General features: G+C 34.2%; 3 protein-coding genes across 3 annotated transcripts; 2 read left to right on the plus strand and 1 right to left on the minus strand.

The window, feature by feature from the left end:
- Positions 1-5,337: 5,337 nt before the first annotated feature.
- LOC108208510 (transcription factor MYB86) lies at positions 5,338-7,322 on the plus strand. Its single transcript, XM_017379044.2, has 3 exons — positions 5,338-5,516; positions 5,632-5,761; positions 6,302-7,322. Exons 1-3 carry the CDS (start codon positions 5,384-5,386, stop codon positions 7,023-7,025), a joined length of 987 nt encoding a protein of 328 aa, XP_017234533.1. The 5' UTR covers positions 5,338-5,383; the 3' UTR covers positions 7,026-7,322.
- A 2,336-nt stretch (positions 7,323-9,658) lies between these two features.
- LOC108210125 (uncharacterized) lies at positions 9,659-12,870 on the plus strand. Its single transcript, XM_017381396.2, has 3 exons — positions 9,659-10,939; positions 11,654-12,196; positions 12,529-12,870. The coding sequence occupies exons 1-3, from the start codon at positions 10,049-10,051 to the stop codon at positions 12,625-12,627; spliced, it is 1,533 nt and encodes a 510-aa protein (XP_017236885.1). The 5' UTR covers positions 9,659-10,048; the 3' UTR covers positions 12,628-12,870.
- A 1,238-nt stretch (positions 12,871-14,108) lies between these two features.
- On the minus strand, positions 14,109-16,884 carry LOC108206051 (2-C-methyl-D-erythritol 2,4-cyclodiphosphate synthase, chloroplastic). Its single transcript, XM_017376221.2, has 3 exons — positions 16,458-16,884; positions 16,224-16,354; positions 14,109-14,517 (listed from the first exon to the last, which is right to left on the minus strand). The coding sequence occupies exons 1-3, from the start codon at positions 16,786-16,788 to the stop codon at positions 14,284-14,286; spliced, it is 696 nt and encodes a 231-aa protein (XP_017231710.1). The 5' UTR covers positions 16,789-16,884; the 3' UTR covers positions 14,109-14,283.
- Positions 16,885-17,632: the final 748 nt, after the last annotated feature.

The following is a 17,632-nucleotide window of genomic DNA, read 5'->3' on the forward strand; positions in this document are numbered from 1 at the left end:
AAAATGAGTAAAGTTTGATGAAAAGTGGGTAAAATGGTGGGACCTATCAATATTTAATACTCCATCCGTCCTTATTTATCTGTCCACTTTTAACATTTTCACGTATATTAAGAAAATTTAAGTTTGATAAGAAACTTCCATCAATACCTTTATTGTAGGAAAATACTAGTGGGATTAATCCATTATCCAATACAAATTTGATGAATCAGTGAATAATAGTCATGATATTTATAGTTAGAAGAACAAAGTCAAAGACTCTTCAGGTTATTAAATGAAATTTTTTGCTTTGATTATATAAATGGACAGATAAATAGGGACAAGTTTTTACTTCCAAAGTGGACAGATAAATAGGGACGGAAGGAGTAATAGATTTGAGATAGTTGAAGAAAGTAGTGGGTGTAATAGTAGTTTTTATGGTTAAATATGAGATAGTAGGGGAAGACAATAGGTGTAATAATGAGAAAAACTTACTATTTATAATAACGTAAAGACATGAGAGGGACATCTCAAAATAATAACCGTAAAGAAATGAGAGGGAAGAGGGAGTACACACTTTGGTTAGGAATAACTTAAGTAACAAATCCTCTTCAGAGCCTTCTCTAATGTCATATCAGACAATGACAATTCTAAATTTGTTATGTTAATTATAGATATTGTGCGTGGGGTAGGGCTAGGCCTCCAATATTGCTCCCCCTTAAAGCTAAGAATAATCATGTTGTCAGTCTTGATTTGTTTCAAGTCTTTTTAATAATCATAATCTTATTTTACTAGCTTGCTATTCATCCAAGCAAAAGTAATCTTGACATCAATTTGGTAGCTTATTTGCATCACCCTTAATATTCCTCTCCATCGCTGCAGATGATGATTTAATTCTATGCATATGGCCATGCATGTTGTAATACTCGTAGTTTGTTCAGGGTTTAATTATTCAGACCACATATGATGTGTAAATTAGATTTTCAAAGATTTGTTCGGACCTTTGTAGCTATTTACCATCATATTTAGCATGACTCAATCTATTAACAATGTGTATGTTTGGCAATAGCAAAGAAGTACTTTTTTGATTTTATTTTCCTTGACTCATTTGTGTAAAAAAGCCACAAGCATTTGTAAAAAGTTACAAACGTTAACTTTTGTTTCACGACTTCTACTTATTTCTCAAACATTTTAATAATTTACAAGTCTTAACTTACTTCTCATTTTTACTCCACTTCTTTATTCTAAGTAAGAAATCACTTCTTTTAACCTCACCTAAACGGTCAATAATTTTATTTGAAAATTGATTTGTGATTTATAAATTAAGGTTAGGAGTATTGGAATAGGACTCGAAATAAGTACTCCCTCCATCCCATTATAAGTGTCCATTTTGCCAAAAAAAAAAATCTCAAAATATGTGTCATACTCTTAAACCCATGCAATTTTTTCACTAGTTCCAATATAGTACTCCCTCTGTTTTTTTTATATGACACTTTTGACTTGAACGCGTATTTTTAGGTGGGTTGACCGGGTAGTAAAAAATATTATTTTTAATTGATTTTTTTTGTGAATTAAAATTTTGATTACATATTTTTATTCAGAAAAAGAAAATTTCAAAAATAATACTTTTAACTACCCGGTCAAAGCACTTAAAAGTGTGTGATAAAAAGTCAAACGTCATATATTAAAAAACGGAGGGAGTATTAAATACAGCGAACAAGCCCCTCATAGATTCATTAATGCATTAATGAGGCATATGAATGTATAGTAGAGGTGGCAATATGGATGCAAAACCATTAAACCAATCCAAACCAAACCAAAATTGTGAATTTGGATCCATTTGAAATCACATTTAGAAAAATGGATTTGGTTTGGTTTTTAGTCTCACATTTCTCACAAAATATAGTTCTAACCACATTTGATCTCACTTTTAAGATTTCTTATAACTTTCCACACACACTATAAGGTTCCTTTTCTTTTCTTTCTTTCTTTTTGCTAATTATCACACATGCACATCCCATCCCATGATTCGAACTCATGACCTTACTTGGAAAAGCCAAGAGCTTAAACCACTCCATCAACTCACACACTCACACATGCTTTTGTTATATTTAGTATTCATTATATTGTGATTTGAGTGTATTAACTTTTGTTTATTATATAAAACTTATTTTTACTTACTAAACTAGTTACCCATAATTCAAACTAAAACCATAACCACATTTATTAATATATGGTTTAGAAATGGTTTTGGTTCATCTATCCAAACCAAATCCATTTTATAAGAACCAAAACCAAACCAAAACCACATTTTGCCACCTCTAATGTATAGTATAATTTGAAGTGAAGAAAGGTCAAAATAAAGAGTCTTTAAGTAAGTGTAATGCTATGCGTAATTAATATCGATAAAAACCAAGGTGAATAGGTGTGTGAAGATAATGATGAAACCATTAGTTGTTTCTTTATATGTGTGAAATTTGCAAAGTGGACACTTAAAATGGGATGGAGGGAGTATTAAAAAACACATATCATTTTAATTTGTGATGCTTAGTGTGCATATTGATAGTTCATTGCATTTATAAGAATTGAATCGATGAGAAATTGACAAACTCATCTTTTCGAAAATTTTTAGAATTTTTTAAATACTATAACATTTTTATTCTTTACACGCACAGATATAGCCATTAGGTACACTCTCAATTTTACTATACCCACTCTCGAATTATTAACTGCACTCTACTTCATGACTTTTATATATTATTTTTTTACTTTCTGGGCCCCAGTGTTGCCGTGGAGGGATTGCTGATGTGGCCGTTGCCATGTCAGCACTTTGCTGATGTCGTGGAGACGTCATGCTGATGTGGCGGTTTAGGTGGCCTCGCAGCTAACATGACAGCTAAATTGGGAGTCTGGGTGGCCCCCCAATGTTAATGTGGCAGCCTAGTTGGAAACACCCCCCTCCAATGCTGACGTGGCGAGTGACGTGGTGTCTGGGTGGGTTCATTGCCAGCGTGACATTTGGGTAGAATGTGTAAGATTTGGAAAATTGATGTGCCAACTAGGGTGTGTATATATATTGTAAGTTTTAAAAGGCATAAAGAGGTTAAATGGCGTTTTGGTCACTCAACTGACCGGAAACTTGCAGTTGGGTCATCCAGCTGAAAAAAATTTCAATCACATCATTATACTCTTAAAAATTTTCATTCAGGTCACTGGCCGTTACACTCCGTTAAAAATTTGACGGAAAGTTGACTAAGTTTCATAACTTGGCTTAAATAAATCCACCGTGGCATGTACAGTCAGCTGAATCGGCATTTTGGTCACTCAACTGACTGCAAACTTGCAATAGGGTCATCAAACTCAAAATAATTTCATTTAGGTCATTAAAAGCTATCATGTAGCACCTTTTTTCCTCTCTTAAAAATTTCGAAACTTATTAACAAATGAAACAAATACACACACCTAAAATCAATAATTTCACCCACAAAAAATTAATCTTTGTTTATCTCTTATTGTTTTATATATTTTAAGGCCATTTTAGAAAAACTCATTAAATTTTTGATGGATTTTTCCACAATGACCAAAAGATATATAAAATGGCAATAGATTAATAAGCATGAAGTTTTCTTGAATGAAATCATTAATGATAATGTGTGTGTTTTGTTGTAAAGAGGTGTCGTAGGAGAGCACTTGATGTTGTTATGGGAGAGCTCTTCGTCCGGTTTCTTTTCAGTTTTTAATAGATATAATGATAAGTGATCAGAATGAAAGTTTCATTAGTCTGATGACCAAATTGTAAGTTTCGAGCTAGTTGAGTGATCAAAGCGTCATTTCAAGTGACTATACATGCCACGATGGATTTATTTAAGCCAAATCACGAAGCTTGATCAGTTCTCCGTCAAATTTTTAACGTAGTGTAACGGTTAGTGACCTGAATGAAAATTTTTAAGAGTATAATGATGTGACTGAAAGCTTTTTGAGTTGGATGATCCAATTGCAAATTTCCGGTCAGTTGAGTGACCAAAACACCATTTAACCCAGATATAAAGAGATCTTTGATCATTTTAGTTTTAGAGTTTTAGACTAATATTAGTTTGTATTTGATCATGTTTATATATTGACGTTATGTATATTTTTTTAATAGGAATATGTTTTGCTTATACGATGACTCGATGAGATTCACAAGACACTTGACGTAGGAGCTTCTTTAATCTAGTGGTTTTAAAACAACGTCGAGTCAAGTTGCTTATGCAAACTACATTCGAGTAAAAATTATAGTTGATAGTTACTGTTCTTGGAGCTCGTTTGGCTGAATTTATGACTCATGAGTCCGTATGAGTCCGTGTTGATCATAATTTATTCAAAATCTGATTAGCAGCGAGTTGGGTGTGATGATAAGTTTGCTTATGTTCTATTCAATACTTGATTAGTAGCTAACTGGTGTGTGATCATGAACTTGCATATAAATCTTAGATAATGGTCCAAAATAATCGTAACATGCTATCAATGGAACGAAAATGAATGGATCATAATAGGACGAGAGATTTATTCACCAGAGACTATAACTTCCTATGTTAGTATTTTATAGTGAAAAAATTTGCTAATTATATGATGCATGTCAATATTGTGAACTCATGTATATCATAGTATTATACAGTGATAATCAATTGTGAAGTCTCTGCTACGGAGACAAACAAAAAGGCCGGTAAATTCAACAACCGGCAAAAGGCAAAGGGGGACGTAAAGTCAGTTATTATACATAATAATAATCAATATACTCCGACCGAGTAGCTCTACTACGTACACAAATTTGTAATCAAAAACTTTTCAAGGATGAAACCGATGCGATGTCATTTTTAAGGTTAGATGAAGAGTGGGGTCAGCCCTACCGGGGTCCGCAACAGTGAGAATGTGGGCTCTAATTAGCTTGCTGAGCTTGCTTGTTTTAATGTAATTCCATAATTGCATTTAAAAAGTCCTTAAGGACAGAGAAAAGACAGGACCCAATGGACGTTTGTTACTCCCTCCGTCCCTTTTTATCTGTCCATTTTGGAGAAAAAAAACACATACCAAGGAATAATTGATTGTATGAACTTTTTCATTAAATACCTCTAATTAATATCTTGAAAATGGTGGAATACTCCTACTTTATGTCTTGAAAACATGAATTCAACCAAGTTTTAAATAAGTCAAGCCTTGAAAATTGAAATTATGGAGATATATTTGAAAAACTATCATTAAATTAGTTTTGAAAGTATAAATGGACAGATAAATAGGGACAAATTTTTACCATCCAAAGTGGACAGATAAATAGGGACGGAGGGAGTATTTTTTTATATATATTCTTCCCTGCTCAGAGCTCTACTAGTTAGTTCCAAATTACATTATAAGTTGTTTTATTGAAGCCATGGGACATCACTCTTGCTGCAACCAGCAGAAGGTGAAGAGAGGGCTTTGGTCACCCGAGGAAGATGAGAAGCTCATCAGATATATCACCAACAATGGCTATGGCTGCTGGAGTGAAGTCCCTGAGAAAGCTGGCCAGTCTCCTTACCCTTTTTTATTTATTTTTACGTGTTTTCTATGTTTGTATTGTTCTGCAGCAGACAGAATAATTGTGAACCGTGCATCTGAATAATGTTGTTAGTGTTGCAGGGCTTCAAAGATGTGGCAAGAGTTGTAGGCTGAGATGGATCAACTATTTGAGACCCGACATCAGGAGGGGAAGGTTTACGCCTGAAGAGGAGAAGCTGATTATCAGCCTTCACAGTGCTGTTGGAAACAGGTTGGTTTAGTTTCATTAGTAACTTACACACATTGTCTTACACTCCTTATTCATTTTTCTTTCTACTGGAATAGATCAAGTGATTAAGAGCTTATTTACTGTCCTGGGTTCGACCCCGGCTCATCCCAAGAATTTATTTGAACAGATACTAATTTGTACACTAGAGGAATATGATCACTTGAAAGAATACTAACAATTTTAGCATATTCTTTGGTTTTGGACCTAGTACAATGTACCATCTGTGATATGGCTAATTATACGTAAATTAGTAACTAGTACGTATGCGTGCTGTACCTAAACGTAGCAGTACGTATAATTGAGTTGCTTTCGAATTAGTTTCTTTGGCAGAATTGGAGCATCTGTCTATTAAGAGTTGTTAAAAGGGTTATTATCAGAGGTTGATGACTACATGTGTTTCCTTAAAATTAAATTAACAACTTCTAATCTACACGTTTAGGCTCTACTGTTAACGTGTTTTTCAAGTCATGTCGTTTGATCCATCTATAGACTATAATACATTGCTTATACACGTATATGCAGATGGGCTCACATAGCTAGTCACTTGCCTGGAAGAACAGACAATGAAATCAAGAATTACTGGAACTCATGGATCAAGAAGAAGATTCGAAAGCCTAATCCATCATCGACTAACATTGTCACTCCTCTTCCTCCTCCGCCCCCTCCTCCTAATACAATCACAACAAATACTACTATTCAGCCATCGCAATTTAACTACAATTCCACGAACCAACTAGACTTTTTGACTCAAGATTTTGAAGCCAAACCACAATTCCTTCAAGAAAACACCCTATTCTCCTCCCAGAGCCCTATATTTATGTTTGAAACCACTACCTCATTCAACGCGACTCATGGTGATGATATCAGCCTAAGGAACGAGTCGACCTTTTTCCATAGTGCCACAGATATGCAATCCGATCAACCTTGGAACCATCAGCAGCAACTAATGCTCCCACCAGCAATTCTCCCATCTTTCACCACTACAGCTAACCTGGACTCAATTTATCTGCCACCAATGATAGACAATACAGACGTGGTTCAATCGAAGAATAACACGACTGATTATGTGGAAAGGGAGAACAATGTAGCATTAGCTGAGCTGAATGAATGGGTTGAAATCACTCAGCAATCAGCATGTCCAAGTTATCTATTTTGGGAAAATACAGCTTTTGGAGAGGAAGAAACGGTGACAAACTACAATCCGGACATGGGAGCTCTGTTGACATCCTTTTCTTCGTCTTTATAAATTGCATGGTGTTAATTCAGAGTTGATTAGTACTGATAAACTGTTTGTGTGTGTTTTTTTTTTTATCTTTTTCTCTGGGGGATGGGACAATAAGCTAATTTTTTAATTTAATTATTACTCTCGATTGAGGACTTTGTGAGGGTAAATCAAGCTCAAGCATAAGCATACATGCATGCAGTGTTTCTTGATCATATGTAAGAATGGCAATGCCTTCAAGGACATATCATCTGTCAACATATACGGAATGAACAATAATGTTGTTTTTGTATTATTTTCTTCGGGATATTGGAAGAGTGCTATCTGATGTATTCTATCGTAACCGTGGAATTAAAGAATAGGATGTGTATAGCGGCCAATGACTTAGTAGAACAAATTTTAATTGTTAATTAATGACTATTATATACTTCCCCTGTCTCTTCCATTTCTTTACATTTTTCCAAATATGGTCAATGAGTCCTACCACTTCTCCACTTTTCTTTCTTTTTCACACTACTTTTACTCCACTATCTCCCTTTTATACATTAAAAATCAGTGGGTCCCACCACTTCACCCACTTTTCTTTCTTTTTTCAACTACTTTATTCATATTTCTTAACCTCCGTGCCCAACCCATTCGATAAGAAATGGGAGGGACGGAGGGAGTAGCTAACTGTTTAGTTATTAAACTGCTTTATTAATGACTATTATAGCTAACTGTTATTAGTCTGCATTTGTCATAGAAAATGACTTGCTATTTTTAATTCAACACTATATTATGTCAAGCTATTATGCATGTAACAATAAAACGATAAAGAAATGTAAAAGAGACACTAAGACATCTTAGCCAAGTTAGACCCCTAGTTTTAATACGTCCTGGTCCTTTATCAACTTGGTAAGATAATATATTATTACTGAAAAATCTAATAATTACCGAATAATAATATACATCTCATTTTTTCTCTGTCACTGAAAATAGCTTGACGTTATCCTAAGTTGACAGTAAATAGCTCGACACTAACTTCGCATTGCAACCCGTTTCTTGAGAATCTGAATTCATTTAGCTCCACTCCTTGAATGCTTTCATAAGTTGAACCCTACGCATTGATGAACTAGTGTAACACTAATCTACCCCGCTTTCTTGTTCAAACTCTACAACATTTACTCACTTTTCGTTGGGAATAATAAATAAATACACAACAATGAACAATTATATATGATTAACAAGAACATGCGGTGCAAATGACGAAAGAAAACAAAAAAGTCAAAAACAAGATATAAATTAGAGACCGAAAAATAATTAGAAAAGAAGAAATCTTGTCTTTTACTTTCTCAGAAAAGAAATATTTAACAACTGAGTCGCCAAACCTTTCGAAGAAGACTTGAATGTTCGCTGTGACGAGTAGACACGACAAATATCAACAGCAACTATCAATTCGATTCGCTTGAAAACAATTACTGGAAAAAATATATTTAACAACTGAGTCGTCAAACCCTTCGAACTTGGATTCGCTCAATTCAATTCGCTTCAAAACAATTACAACTATATGTTTTGCATGAGAGGGAGAGTTGATAGGCTCAGGTGGTATATCATATATGAGTATTTGTCACACTAAAACCATACACACCCACATATTTTAATAGTTGTATACTAGCTAGTCTTGCACATGATGCTATATAAAGCACACTACCTCTCTTAACAAGTTCAATATGGATTAAACCTACACAGTCCATTTTAAACTATCCATTTCAACTTAATTTATTTATGTATTCCTCTAAAAAAATGTCTTAAATATAGATATAAAAATTTGAATTCTTATATTAAGAAACAACCTTCAATCATTAATTTCGAGAAATTACATCAAGAATCCATTATTCCTCAAAAAAATTTTTCAATATTGTATACATTAAGAGCATAGTTTTTTCAAAATTAGAACATTTTGAAGTATTTGACAAGTTAATTTACATCATTTTACTTGATGAAAATTTGTATAACATATTCAAAATTAATGGGTTATTTCATATAAATAAACTCTCTCCGAGCAATAATTAAAAATATATTAATATGATCGTTACATTATAAAATGGAGCGATATATATTATTATTGTTATAACCCTGAATTTTCATTGAGACAAAAAACATACCAAGCGTAATTTTTTTTGCTTGCTCAAAATCTCATTTATATGAAATTTAATTAGAAACTGATGAACGTATACTTTTATATATAGTCCCCGTGCTGTTTCTGACTTCTGCTTTTTTAAATCCGTTTGTGTAAATAAGTATAAACACTTTTGAGAAGTTCACAATGTTAGTTTCGCTCTCAAAATTTTTACTTCTTTTTTCCATACATTTTATTAACTTATTTATTTTTCACTTCTATTTCACCTATTTATTTTAAACAAAAAGTCATTTTTTTAACAATTGCCCAAACGACCCCATAATACTTCACCTTTTCTTAATTTTTTTTATAGAAGTGATTTGTTCTGCATTTTCTACACTTTTTACTGTTAATAGATATTTATTAAATCTTCCATAAATTATATAACTTAATATTTATAAGAACAAAAATTTAATAAATTATATACTTTAAAAGAAACAATAATATCAAAAAAAAAATTAAGTCGATAAGTGTCGGTATCACTTGTGAACAATAATTTGAAACTTTTGCTATCAAAGGTTGTGTACTTGTGTAAAACACATCTACACGAGCGTATCGTCAGGTGTGGAAGTAATCATCGTGATTTGGAAGAGCTGAGCTGATGCAAAGCTAAGCTAAGTTTTGTTCTAATTGAGGGGAGTGTGCAATTTTGGTGATTACATGCTCTCCTTGTACCCCATTTTTATACCCATGACTAAATTTAATTTTCATCAATATCTCTAAATCTTCTGTCCACATCCACTTTTTCTCCTCATTTATTAGTACTACCCAGCTCCAGATCTGATGGGTTTTCACCTATATCTGCTGAAAGTGAGTAAAGATTCAATCTTTATGTGTAAACACTGAAAAACCCTTTTGTCATATGTTTATTTAGTTTTGGGTTTTTAGTATGATGAAAGTTTCTCAAAAAGATACAGAGAAATTTGTCTGGGATCATATGAGGAACACTCCAGGGACACCTATGTCTGTGACTCAATCACAGACTAGAGCTTTGCCAAAGCTGTTGGTTTGGTTAATAGTGTTTGTTACAGCTACTTATATTGTTTATACTCTTAAGCTTGTGATTAATTCTCCTTCTTGTGATGATGAGATTTTTCCTGCAATTAGTCATACAAGTATTTCTCTTCACACGTCGAAAGATGGGAATTTTAGTTCATTGCCTGAAAATCAAGATTTGTTCAGGGAAACTGAGGTGAAGGATATAGTGTTCGGCATTGCTGCTTCGGCAAAATTGTGGGGAAAGCGGAAGAATTATATTAAGCTGTGGTGGAAGCCTGGGAAAATGAGGGGAATTGTTTGGTTGGATAATGCGGTGAAGTCTAAGGAAGAGGAGGGGTTGCCCCCTCTGAGAATCTCCGGGAATACGTCTCGGTTTGCTTACAAGAATAGGCAAGGCCACCGGTCTGCTATTCGAATATCGAGGATAGTTTCGGAGACGCTGCGATTGGGGATGGAAAATGTGAGATGGTTTGTGATGGGAGATGATGATACAGTTTTTGTAACTGAAAACTTGGTGAGAATATTGAATAAGTATGATCATAACCAGTATTATTATATTGGGAGTTTATCTGAGAGTCATTTGCAAAATATATTTTTTTCGTATGGGATGGCTTATGGGGGTGGCGGTTTTGCTATTAGTTATCCATTAGCAAAGGCTCTTGAGAAAATGCAGGACAAATGTATTCAGAGATATCCGGGATTGTATGGCTCTGATGATAGAATGCAGGCTTGTATGGCTGAACTTGGTGTCCCACTCACTAAAGAAACCGGCTTTCACCAGGTCCGGTATTTTCCATCTCAAGTCCTTTGTGTTGGTTGCTTTTATCTTTGGTGTTGTGCAAGTATTATATTGATAATTGTGCATGTTAAATGCTTTTAGGCATTCTCCAATAATATTTATGAACTTTTTATGTGTGCCTTCTTCTTGGTAGTTTGTGCATTTTCAAGCCAATGCATCAACATCTCTGTGGCTATAATTTGATGTATCTAACCATGTGTATGTGTTAATGTTTGATTTATTGTGCTTTAATATTATTTGAGTACATTTTGGTAGTGAGCTGCAGCAACTACTTTATCGGCTCTGTCATATATTTTTTCCATATAAAAATTAATAAGTTAACAAAAAGTACAGAGGTTTGGGTTGGCTGATCCAGAAATCTTGTGCAACAATGTTCGAGTGAAATACTAATCTCCTAAACCTATCTTTTTCATTTGGGTTAGGTTAACTGCACCCAGTCGGTTGGTCATTGATGCCATTGAGTTTGGGCTCTTGTTGGGTGTTTAGTTCATCATACCATGATAAGTTGGACTGATATTACTTATATGCTATACATAATGTCAATAGGCTTAATGACTGACTATTGCTGGTCAAAAAGTGTTGGAATGATCAATGATGTGCTAGTTCTTGTTTAATTGTTGGAAAAGATATATTTATGCTCATGAAATTTACTACTTGTTACTTCTGACATTAATTTTTGGTTTATTGGCCCTCCAGTATGATGTTTATGGTAATTTATTTGGACTTCTTGCGGCACATCCAGTGACACCATTGGTGTCCTTGCATCACCTTGATGTGGTGGAGCCCATATTTCCCAATGTTACACGGGTGGAAGCTTTAAAGAGATTGACAATACCGATGAAGCTGGATTCAGCAGGTCTCATACAACAATCCATTTGTTATGAAAAAAAGAAGACTTGGACCATTTCAGTATCATGGGGATTTGCCATTCAAATATTGCGGGGTGTCCTATCACCACGTGAGATAGAAATGCCTTCAAGGACATTCTTAAATTGGTACAGAAGAGCAGATTACACTGCCTATGCTTTCAACACGCGTCCTGTTGCTCGAAATCCCTGTCAGAGACCCTTTGTGTTTTACTTGTCAAGGGCGAGATTTGATTCTATCACTAACCAAACAGTGACTGTATATGATCGACACCGAGTCCCTCATCCTGCATGCAAGTGGAATTTGACATCTCCTGCCGAAATAGATAGAATAGTGGTTTACAAGAAACCTGATCCGCATCTATGGGACAGGGTAAGCAGCAATCACTTATCCTTTTACTTTGGCTTTTAGCTACTCTCAGGAATCAACACTCTCGTAACCACAATTTTTACTGTTAAAAGAAGAATGAATTTTTTACATTTACACCAGAAAATGTCTATTCATCTCATCTGCAGCATTGATTGCTTTGCTCTATAAATCAGAATGTGTTTTATGTTTAAGAGACCTGAACTGTGATTATGCTTAAACATTACGGTTTCCAACTCTCTTTAAAACACAAATTTTTGTCATCTGTTCTGCATGTTGAATATATAAAATATGTGTTTCTAAATAAACCACTTCTAACGTTATCTTCCTGTTGGCAGTCCCCAAGGAGAAACTGTTGTCGGATTTTAGAGTCGAAGAAGAAAAGCATGGTTTTGGATGTCGGCGTATGCAGGGAAGGGGAGATTACTGAAATATAAGGATTGTCCATCGAACAAGTTCCCTTCTTCTCAGGTGTAATTTACTATGTTGAATTAAGTTCTTGGCTTTATTTCTTGATTTGTTAATCTTCACACCCTTGAAAATTTCCAGGCTATGGTCTTCCTTGGGCCACTGATAGTATTTAGGCATTAGAGGAAGAGACTATTAATGTTAAAAAATTTAGAACATAATGTAACGCATATAGTGTTCAATTCTATTGCAGCGGGTAATCCTTGATCAAAGTTCTCATTTGCTTAAATTGGAGTGATGAATTGCTGTATATGATATATTCTTGCGCTGATAATCTTTAACTCGTAGTCTCGTACAAACATCATATTTACCGAATCAGGTATACTGGTATAGTTAACTTGAAATTTTCTTTGTACAATCAAACATGTATCGGTGGTAATTACTCATTAAGTAAAAAAAAAAAGATAAAAAAAATCTGGTCATATTCTTTTTTGTTCTGGTCAAGCATCTCACATGGTGGTGGTGTCGAGAAAATTATAGCTTGTCAAGATCGTTGGTGCATTCCTCTGCATCGCTTATAACCATCTTTCCGAAGAGCCAACGCCAACAAGCACCAAAAGCATGAAAAGTAAGGGGTGGCAATTTCAGATGTCAGGTCGTGTTCGTATCAATAATCGGATCGATTTCAGGTAATGTTAAAATCATTTAAAATTGAATAAACTGAAAATTGAAGTTTTTGGAAATGAAATCCTAAGTTCGGGTCCGTTTCGAGTAACTTTCGAATTTTGTCTCAATAAATCGGATTACAGATTGGGTCGGTTTCGGGTCATGTCTGATATTGGCACCCCTAAAGCATGAATAGTAGCAGTGGAAATTTCGAATAACATGTCGTGTTCGTGTCAATAATCGGGTTGATTTCGGGTTAAGTTAAAATCACTTAAAATTGAATAAAATTGAAAATTGCCTTATTAATAATATGTGGTGGATTTTTATTAGTGTTCGACTATATTTGCTATATAATATTGATTATACTTGTTGATTATAGGTAGAAATCCACATCTTTATTTTTTACTAAAATAAATATTCTGTTTATACAATTTGAAATAGTTATTATAGAGAGAAAAATTTTATATTATTCATGGCGAAGTCTTGATTCTCATTATACAAAATCAGATAAAATATAAAATGCTTTAAATTTTATAATTTTGTTTTATATTTTTCTGAAATATTTGACAAGTTAAAGATCATGAAAGACACTATAATCAAGAACTAAAAGGAGATGTGAGTTTAGAATGTAAAATATAAATTTTTTTATAAATCCAGGATCAAACATTTGGCTAATGAATAAAATTGCACTTCAGTAGTAAAAATTGTTTTTATTTTTAGTAATCTCACATCTCTGGTCATTATTAATATATTTTTATAGTAAACTCAAAAGAGTTTATTAGTTGAAAATCCGTGTAGATCTTTCCCATTCAGAGATTATGTCGAATCCATGATCTGCCCTCTCTAAAATAAAAAGGCTCCTCAACCTTATGGATAGAAGTATTAATTCATTTTTCTTTTAACAAAATGTAACAAGTACAAGCAATTTGACTGCGATGACTGTCATCATGTAATTTAGTGATTATCAGTAGGCTTACATTGATTGATAATTCAATACATGATCTATAACTACCATCTTCTCACTTCCTCATGAGAAGGACAACAGTATGAGCTGCAATGCTCCTATTCTCCCCAAGGCTATCCACCTTCTCATGAGTTTTTGCCTTCAAATTCACAACAGAAGGGTCTGCACCAAGCAAAAGCGACAAGTTGGTTCTGATAGTCTCCTTGTGGGGGCTAAGTTTCGGTCTTTGAAGAATCAAAGTAGCATCCAGATTTCCGAGCTCATAACCAGCCTCGTGCATCAGTCTTACCTGATTCAAGCAAAGTTTTATTAGTAAACAACATAAATGCCATCAGAGGTATACTAATGACTTCCGGCCAACTTTGTTGAAAAACCCACACCTCTTAAACACCGGTACAAGCACAAAAAGGATAAAACTACAGTGAAAAATGTTTAAACTTCATATTTATTTCCTAGTCAAAATTTGTTGCAGCCAAAAGAAATCTATAGTATGAGGCAACAAACATAAGGACCTCTAAAAGTTCTCCTGCAGCCAAATACTGTTGAGAACAGATTTTGGTGTACGAGTTCCACTTCTGAAAATACCTTACAAGTGGGAAAACTGAAAAACCTCAAAATGTGGTGTACCAATAAAAAATACTCCACAAAGCTGAACTGATAGTAGCAGAACAGTCGCCATACTTCAGCAGCGTTTCAGATAGATACTTCTGTCCCTTACTGCCATTAGACTGTAAATATATTTTTGCTATTGCCTTACAAACCTTCTTACAAGTAAAACCTAATGCTTTCAGTTACTTTCTGGACAAGCACCATAACTTACATTTTTTGTGTGATCGCATTAGAAACATCCTTAGAAGGAACAAACGCTAAGCCAAAACTCGAATGCACATACAGACAAGACCAGTCGAGCTTTCACAATGTTTTCTACTATGATACTTCAAATCCTACTAACATTCTCACTGACAATAAGCACTGATAATTACACCCTGATAATTTAAACATTCTTTGTTACTTAAAAAGCTATATAACAAAATGTACATATCCGAAGCATAAATGAGCTCCAAGAGACTAACTAGATAAGCTCCTAAGTATAAATATAAGGAATTTGAAACAAAAACTGGCTCCAGCAACCTCCCAGTGACACGTTAGAGCAACTCCAACCATAACACTCCTTCCCTATATTTGTCCTGGGTGTACGTATTTTAGGAATTTAGTTTTAAAAAATTAAGCTCCAACGGGACTCCCTCTCCCCTATATTATATTTTGTAGGGGAGAGAAAATCAAACCCTTATTTAGGATAGAGAAACTCAAACCCCTTAATTTATAAAACCTTAACTAAGAATTATTGTTTATAAAGTTTCACAATTCAAATATTTAAATGCTCAACCTTTGAAAACTAGTTCACCATCCAAAATCCATTTACTCTTGCATGACTGTGTGGAGTGTGGACCGCTAATTACAAAACTCGATAGGAATTTGATTACATGATATGTATTCTTGTAGCCATGTGAGAGGTGACTCCAAAATACTCCCTCTGCTTCAAATTAGTAGTTCACTTTAGACTTTTTATTATCAAATTGACCAATTTTTGACTAAAAATTCTTTTATAATTTTAACAAACTGAAAAATACATTTTATAGAAGATTACTGAATTTTTTATTGATATAAATTTCATAAGATTTTTCCTTACAAAAAAAAAATTCATAAGATTTTTAATTATTTACATCAAACTTGAAAAATAAAAAGAGCCTGAATTATATTCTTTTTCTATCCTGCGATCATATCTTTTGCCTACCATCTCTAGCAACCAATGACCAATCCAAACCGAAATCCAGACTCTACTCTACTTACATTCAGAACTAGTTATGTTTCAACAATAACGCCCAAGTTTCCAAGTTGTACAAACTTTCAACATATTCATTAAGCTAGAAAATTTAATAATGCAGAACAAAATCAAAAATTAAACGTGGAGAAAACGAAAAAGGAAAATCTCACAGCTTCTTTGATGAAAACGGAAGACGGAGCCCCTTTCCATTTGGGATCATTATCGGGGAAAATCTGGCCAATATCAGGAAGGCCCAAAGCACCCAAAATTGCATCAACAACACAATGAAGTAAAACATCACCTACACCACAATTCAACAACTATTAAACTCAAATTATTAGGCTAATAAACTAATGATTCCAACAATATGTACAAATATAGAATGAATAAACATACTAACTCACCATCAGAATGAGCCTCACAACCTTTCTCAAAAGGAATATCAATACCACCAATAATCAAAGGGTAGCCGGGTTCTAACCGGTGCAAATCGAACCCATGACCGACCCGGAACGGAAGCACTTTCGCCGGCTTCAACGCCGGCGATTCGGCCTCAACTTGAACGGCGCTAGAAGCAGCTGCAGCCACGGTCAGCACCGGGAATTTGTGGCTACAAACGCGAGGGGCTAATACACTGGAAAACCCAAGTGAAGGGGTTGCAAAAGATTGAATTTTGATCATGGGTTTTGCGAGAATCGAACTGGTGGCTGCGAAAATCAAAGAATTAGCAGCCATTTTGATGAGTAGGTGTGTTGAAATGTGGAATGTGTTGTGTGTGTTTTATTTACAGGGCTGCGTTTGTTGAACTTGGCTGGGTTGGCATTTTGTGAAAATACTGACGGGCTTGTTTTAAACCAAATAAATACGTGGAATAACGTGATTAGCCTGTTTCATGTGCCCGGCAGCCTGGGTGTTGAAACAAGAAATTTTACGATTGCTCGGCTTCGAGGCTGTTTGGGTGATTTTTAAGGCCGGGTTTAGAGTGAATTTAAAATTTATATTGTATAAATTTAAAGTAATGCATTAAAGATAAAAGTTTTTTTTTTGAAACATTAAAGATTAAAGTTAGTTGGTGGTATGATTTTAAATAATTATTTTAAATAATATTAAATTTGTTGATGGAATTCTCAACTGAGATTTTAAAAGATTTTTTTCATTCATTAAATTCGAGATTATTCAATACGATTTTTTTTTTTTTGATAAAAAGGAATCAATTCATTAATTAAAAGTCATACGGCATCTACAAATATAATCGAAATTGGACAGACGCCGAAGAATATCGCTGTTGAATCCTTCTTTCTTGGAGAGGCAACTGAGCGATTTGAAGATGATGAATATATACACTTGTTTCACTGACTGGTTCTCACCTCACTGTTCTGAACAATCGACCATAAATGTGATTTCATAATAACCTTCAATCCTGAATCAAACCCATAAAAATCATGTCGATCTATAACCTCGGTCATGAAGAACATCAAAACACACCAAAACAAAACAAATCAACTCTCACAAGAAGGAGAGACTAACAAAACCCAAATAAATTGGGAACTTATTGAATGAAAAATAAGATTGCAAAACA

This window comes from Daucus carota, chromosome 2, assembly GCF_001625215.2.
Source record: "Daucus carota subsp. sativus chromosome 2, DH1 v3.0, whole genome shotgun sequence".
Classification (NCBI taxonomy): Eukaryota; Viridiplantae; Streptophyta; class Magnoliopsida; order Apiales; family Apiaceae; genus Daucus; species Daucus carota.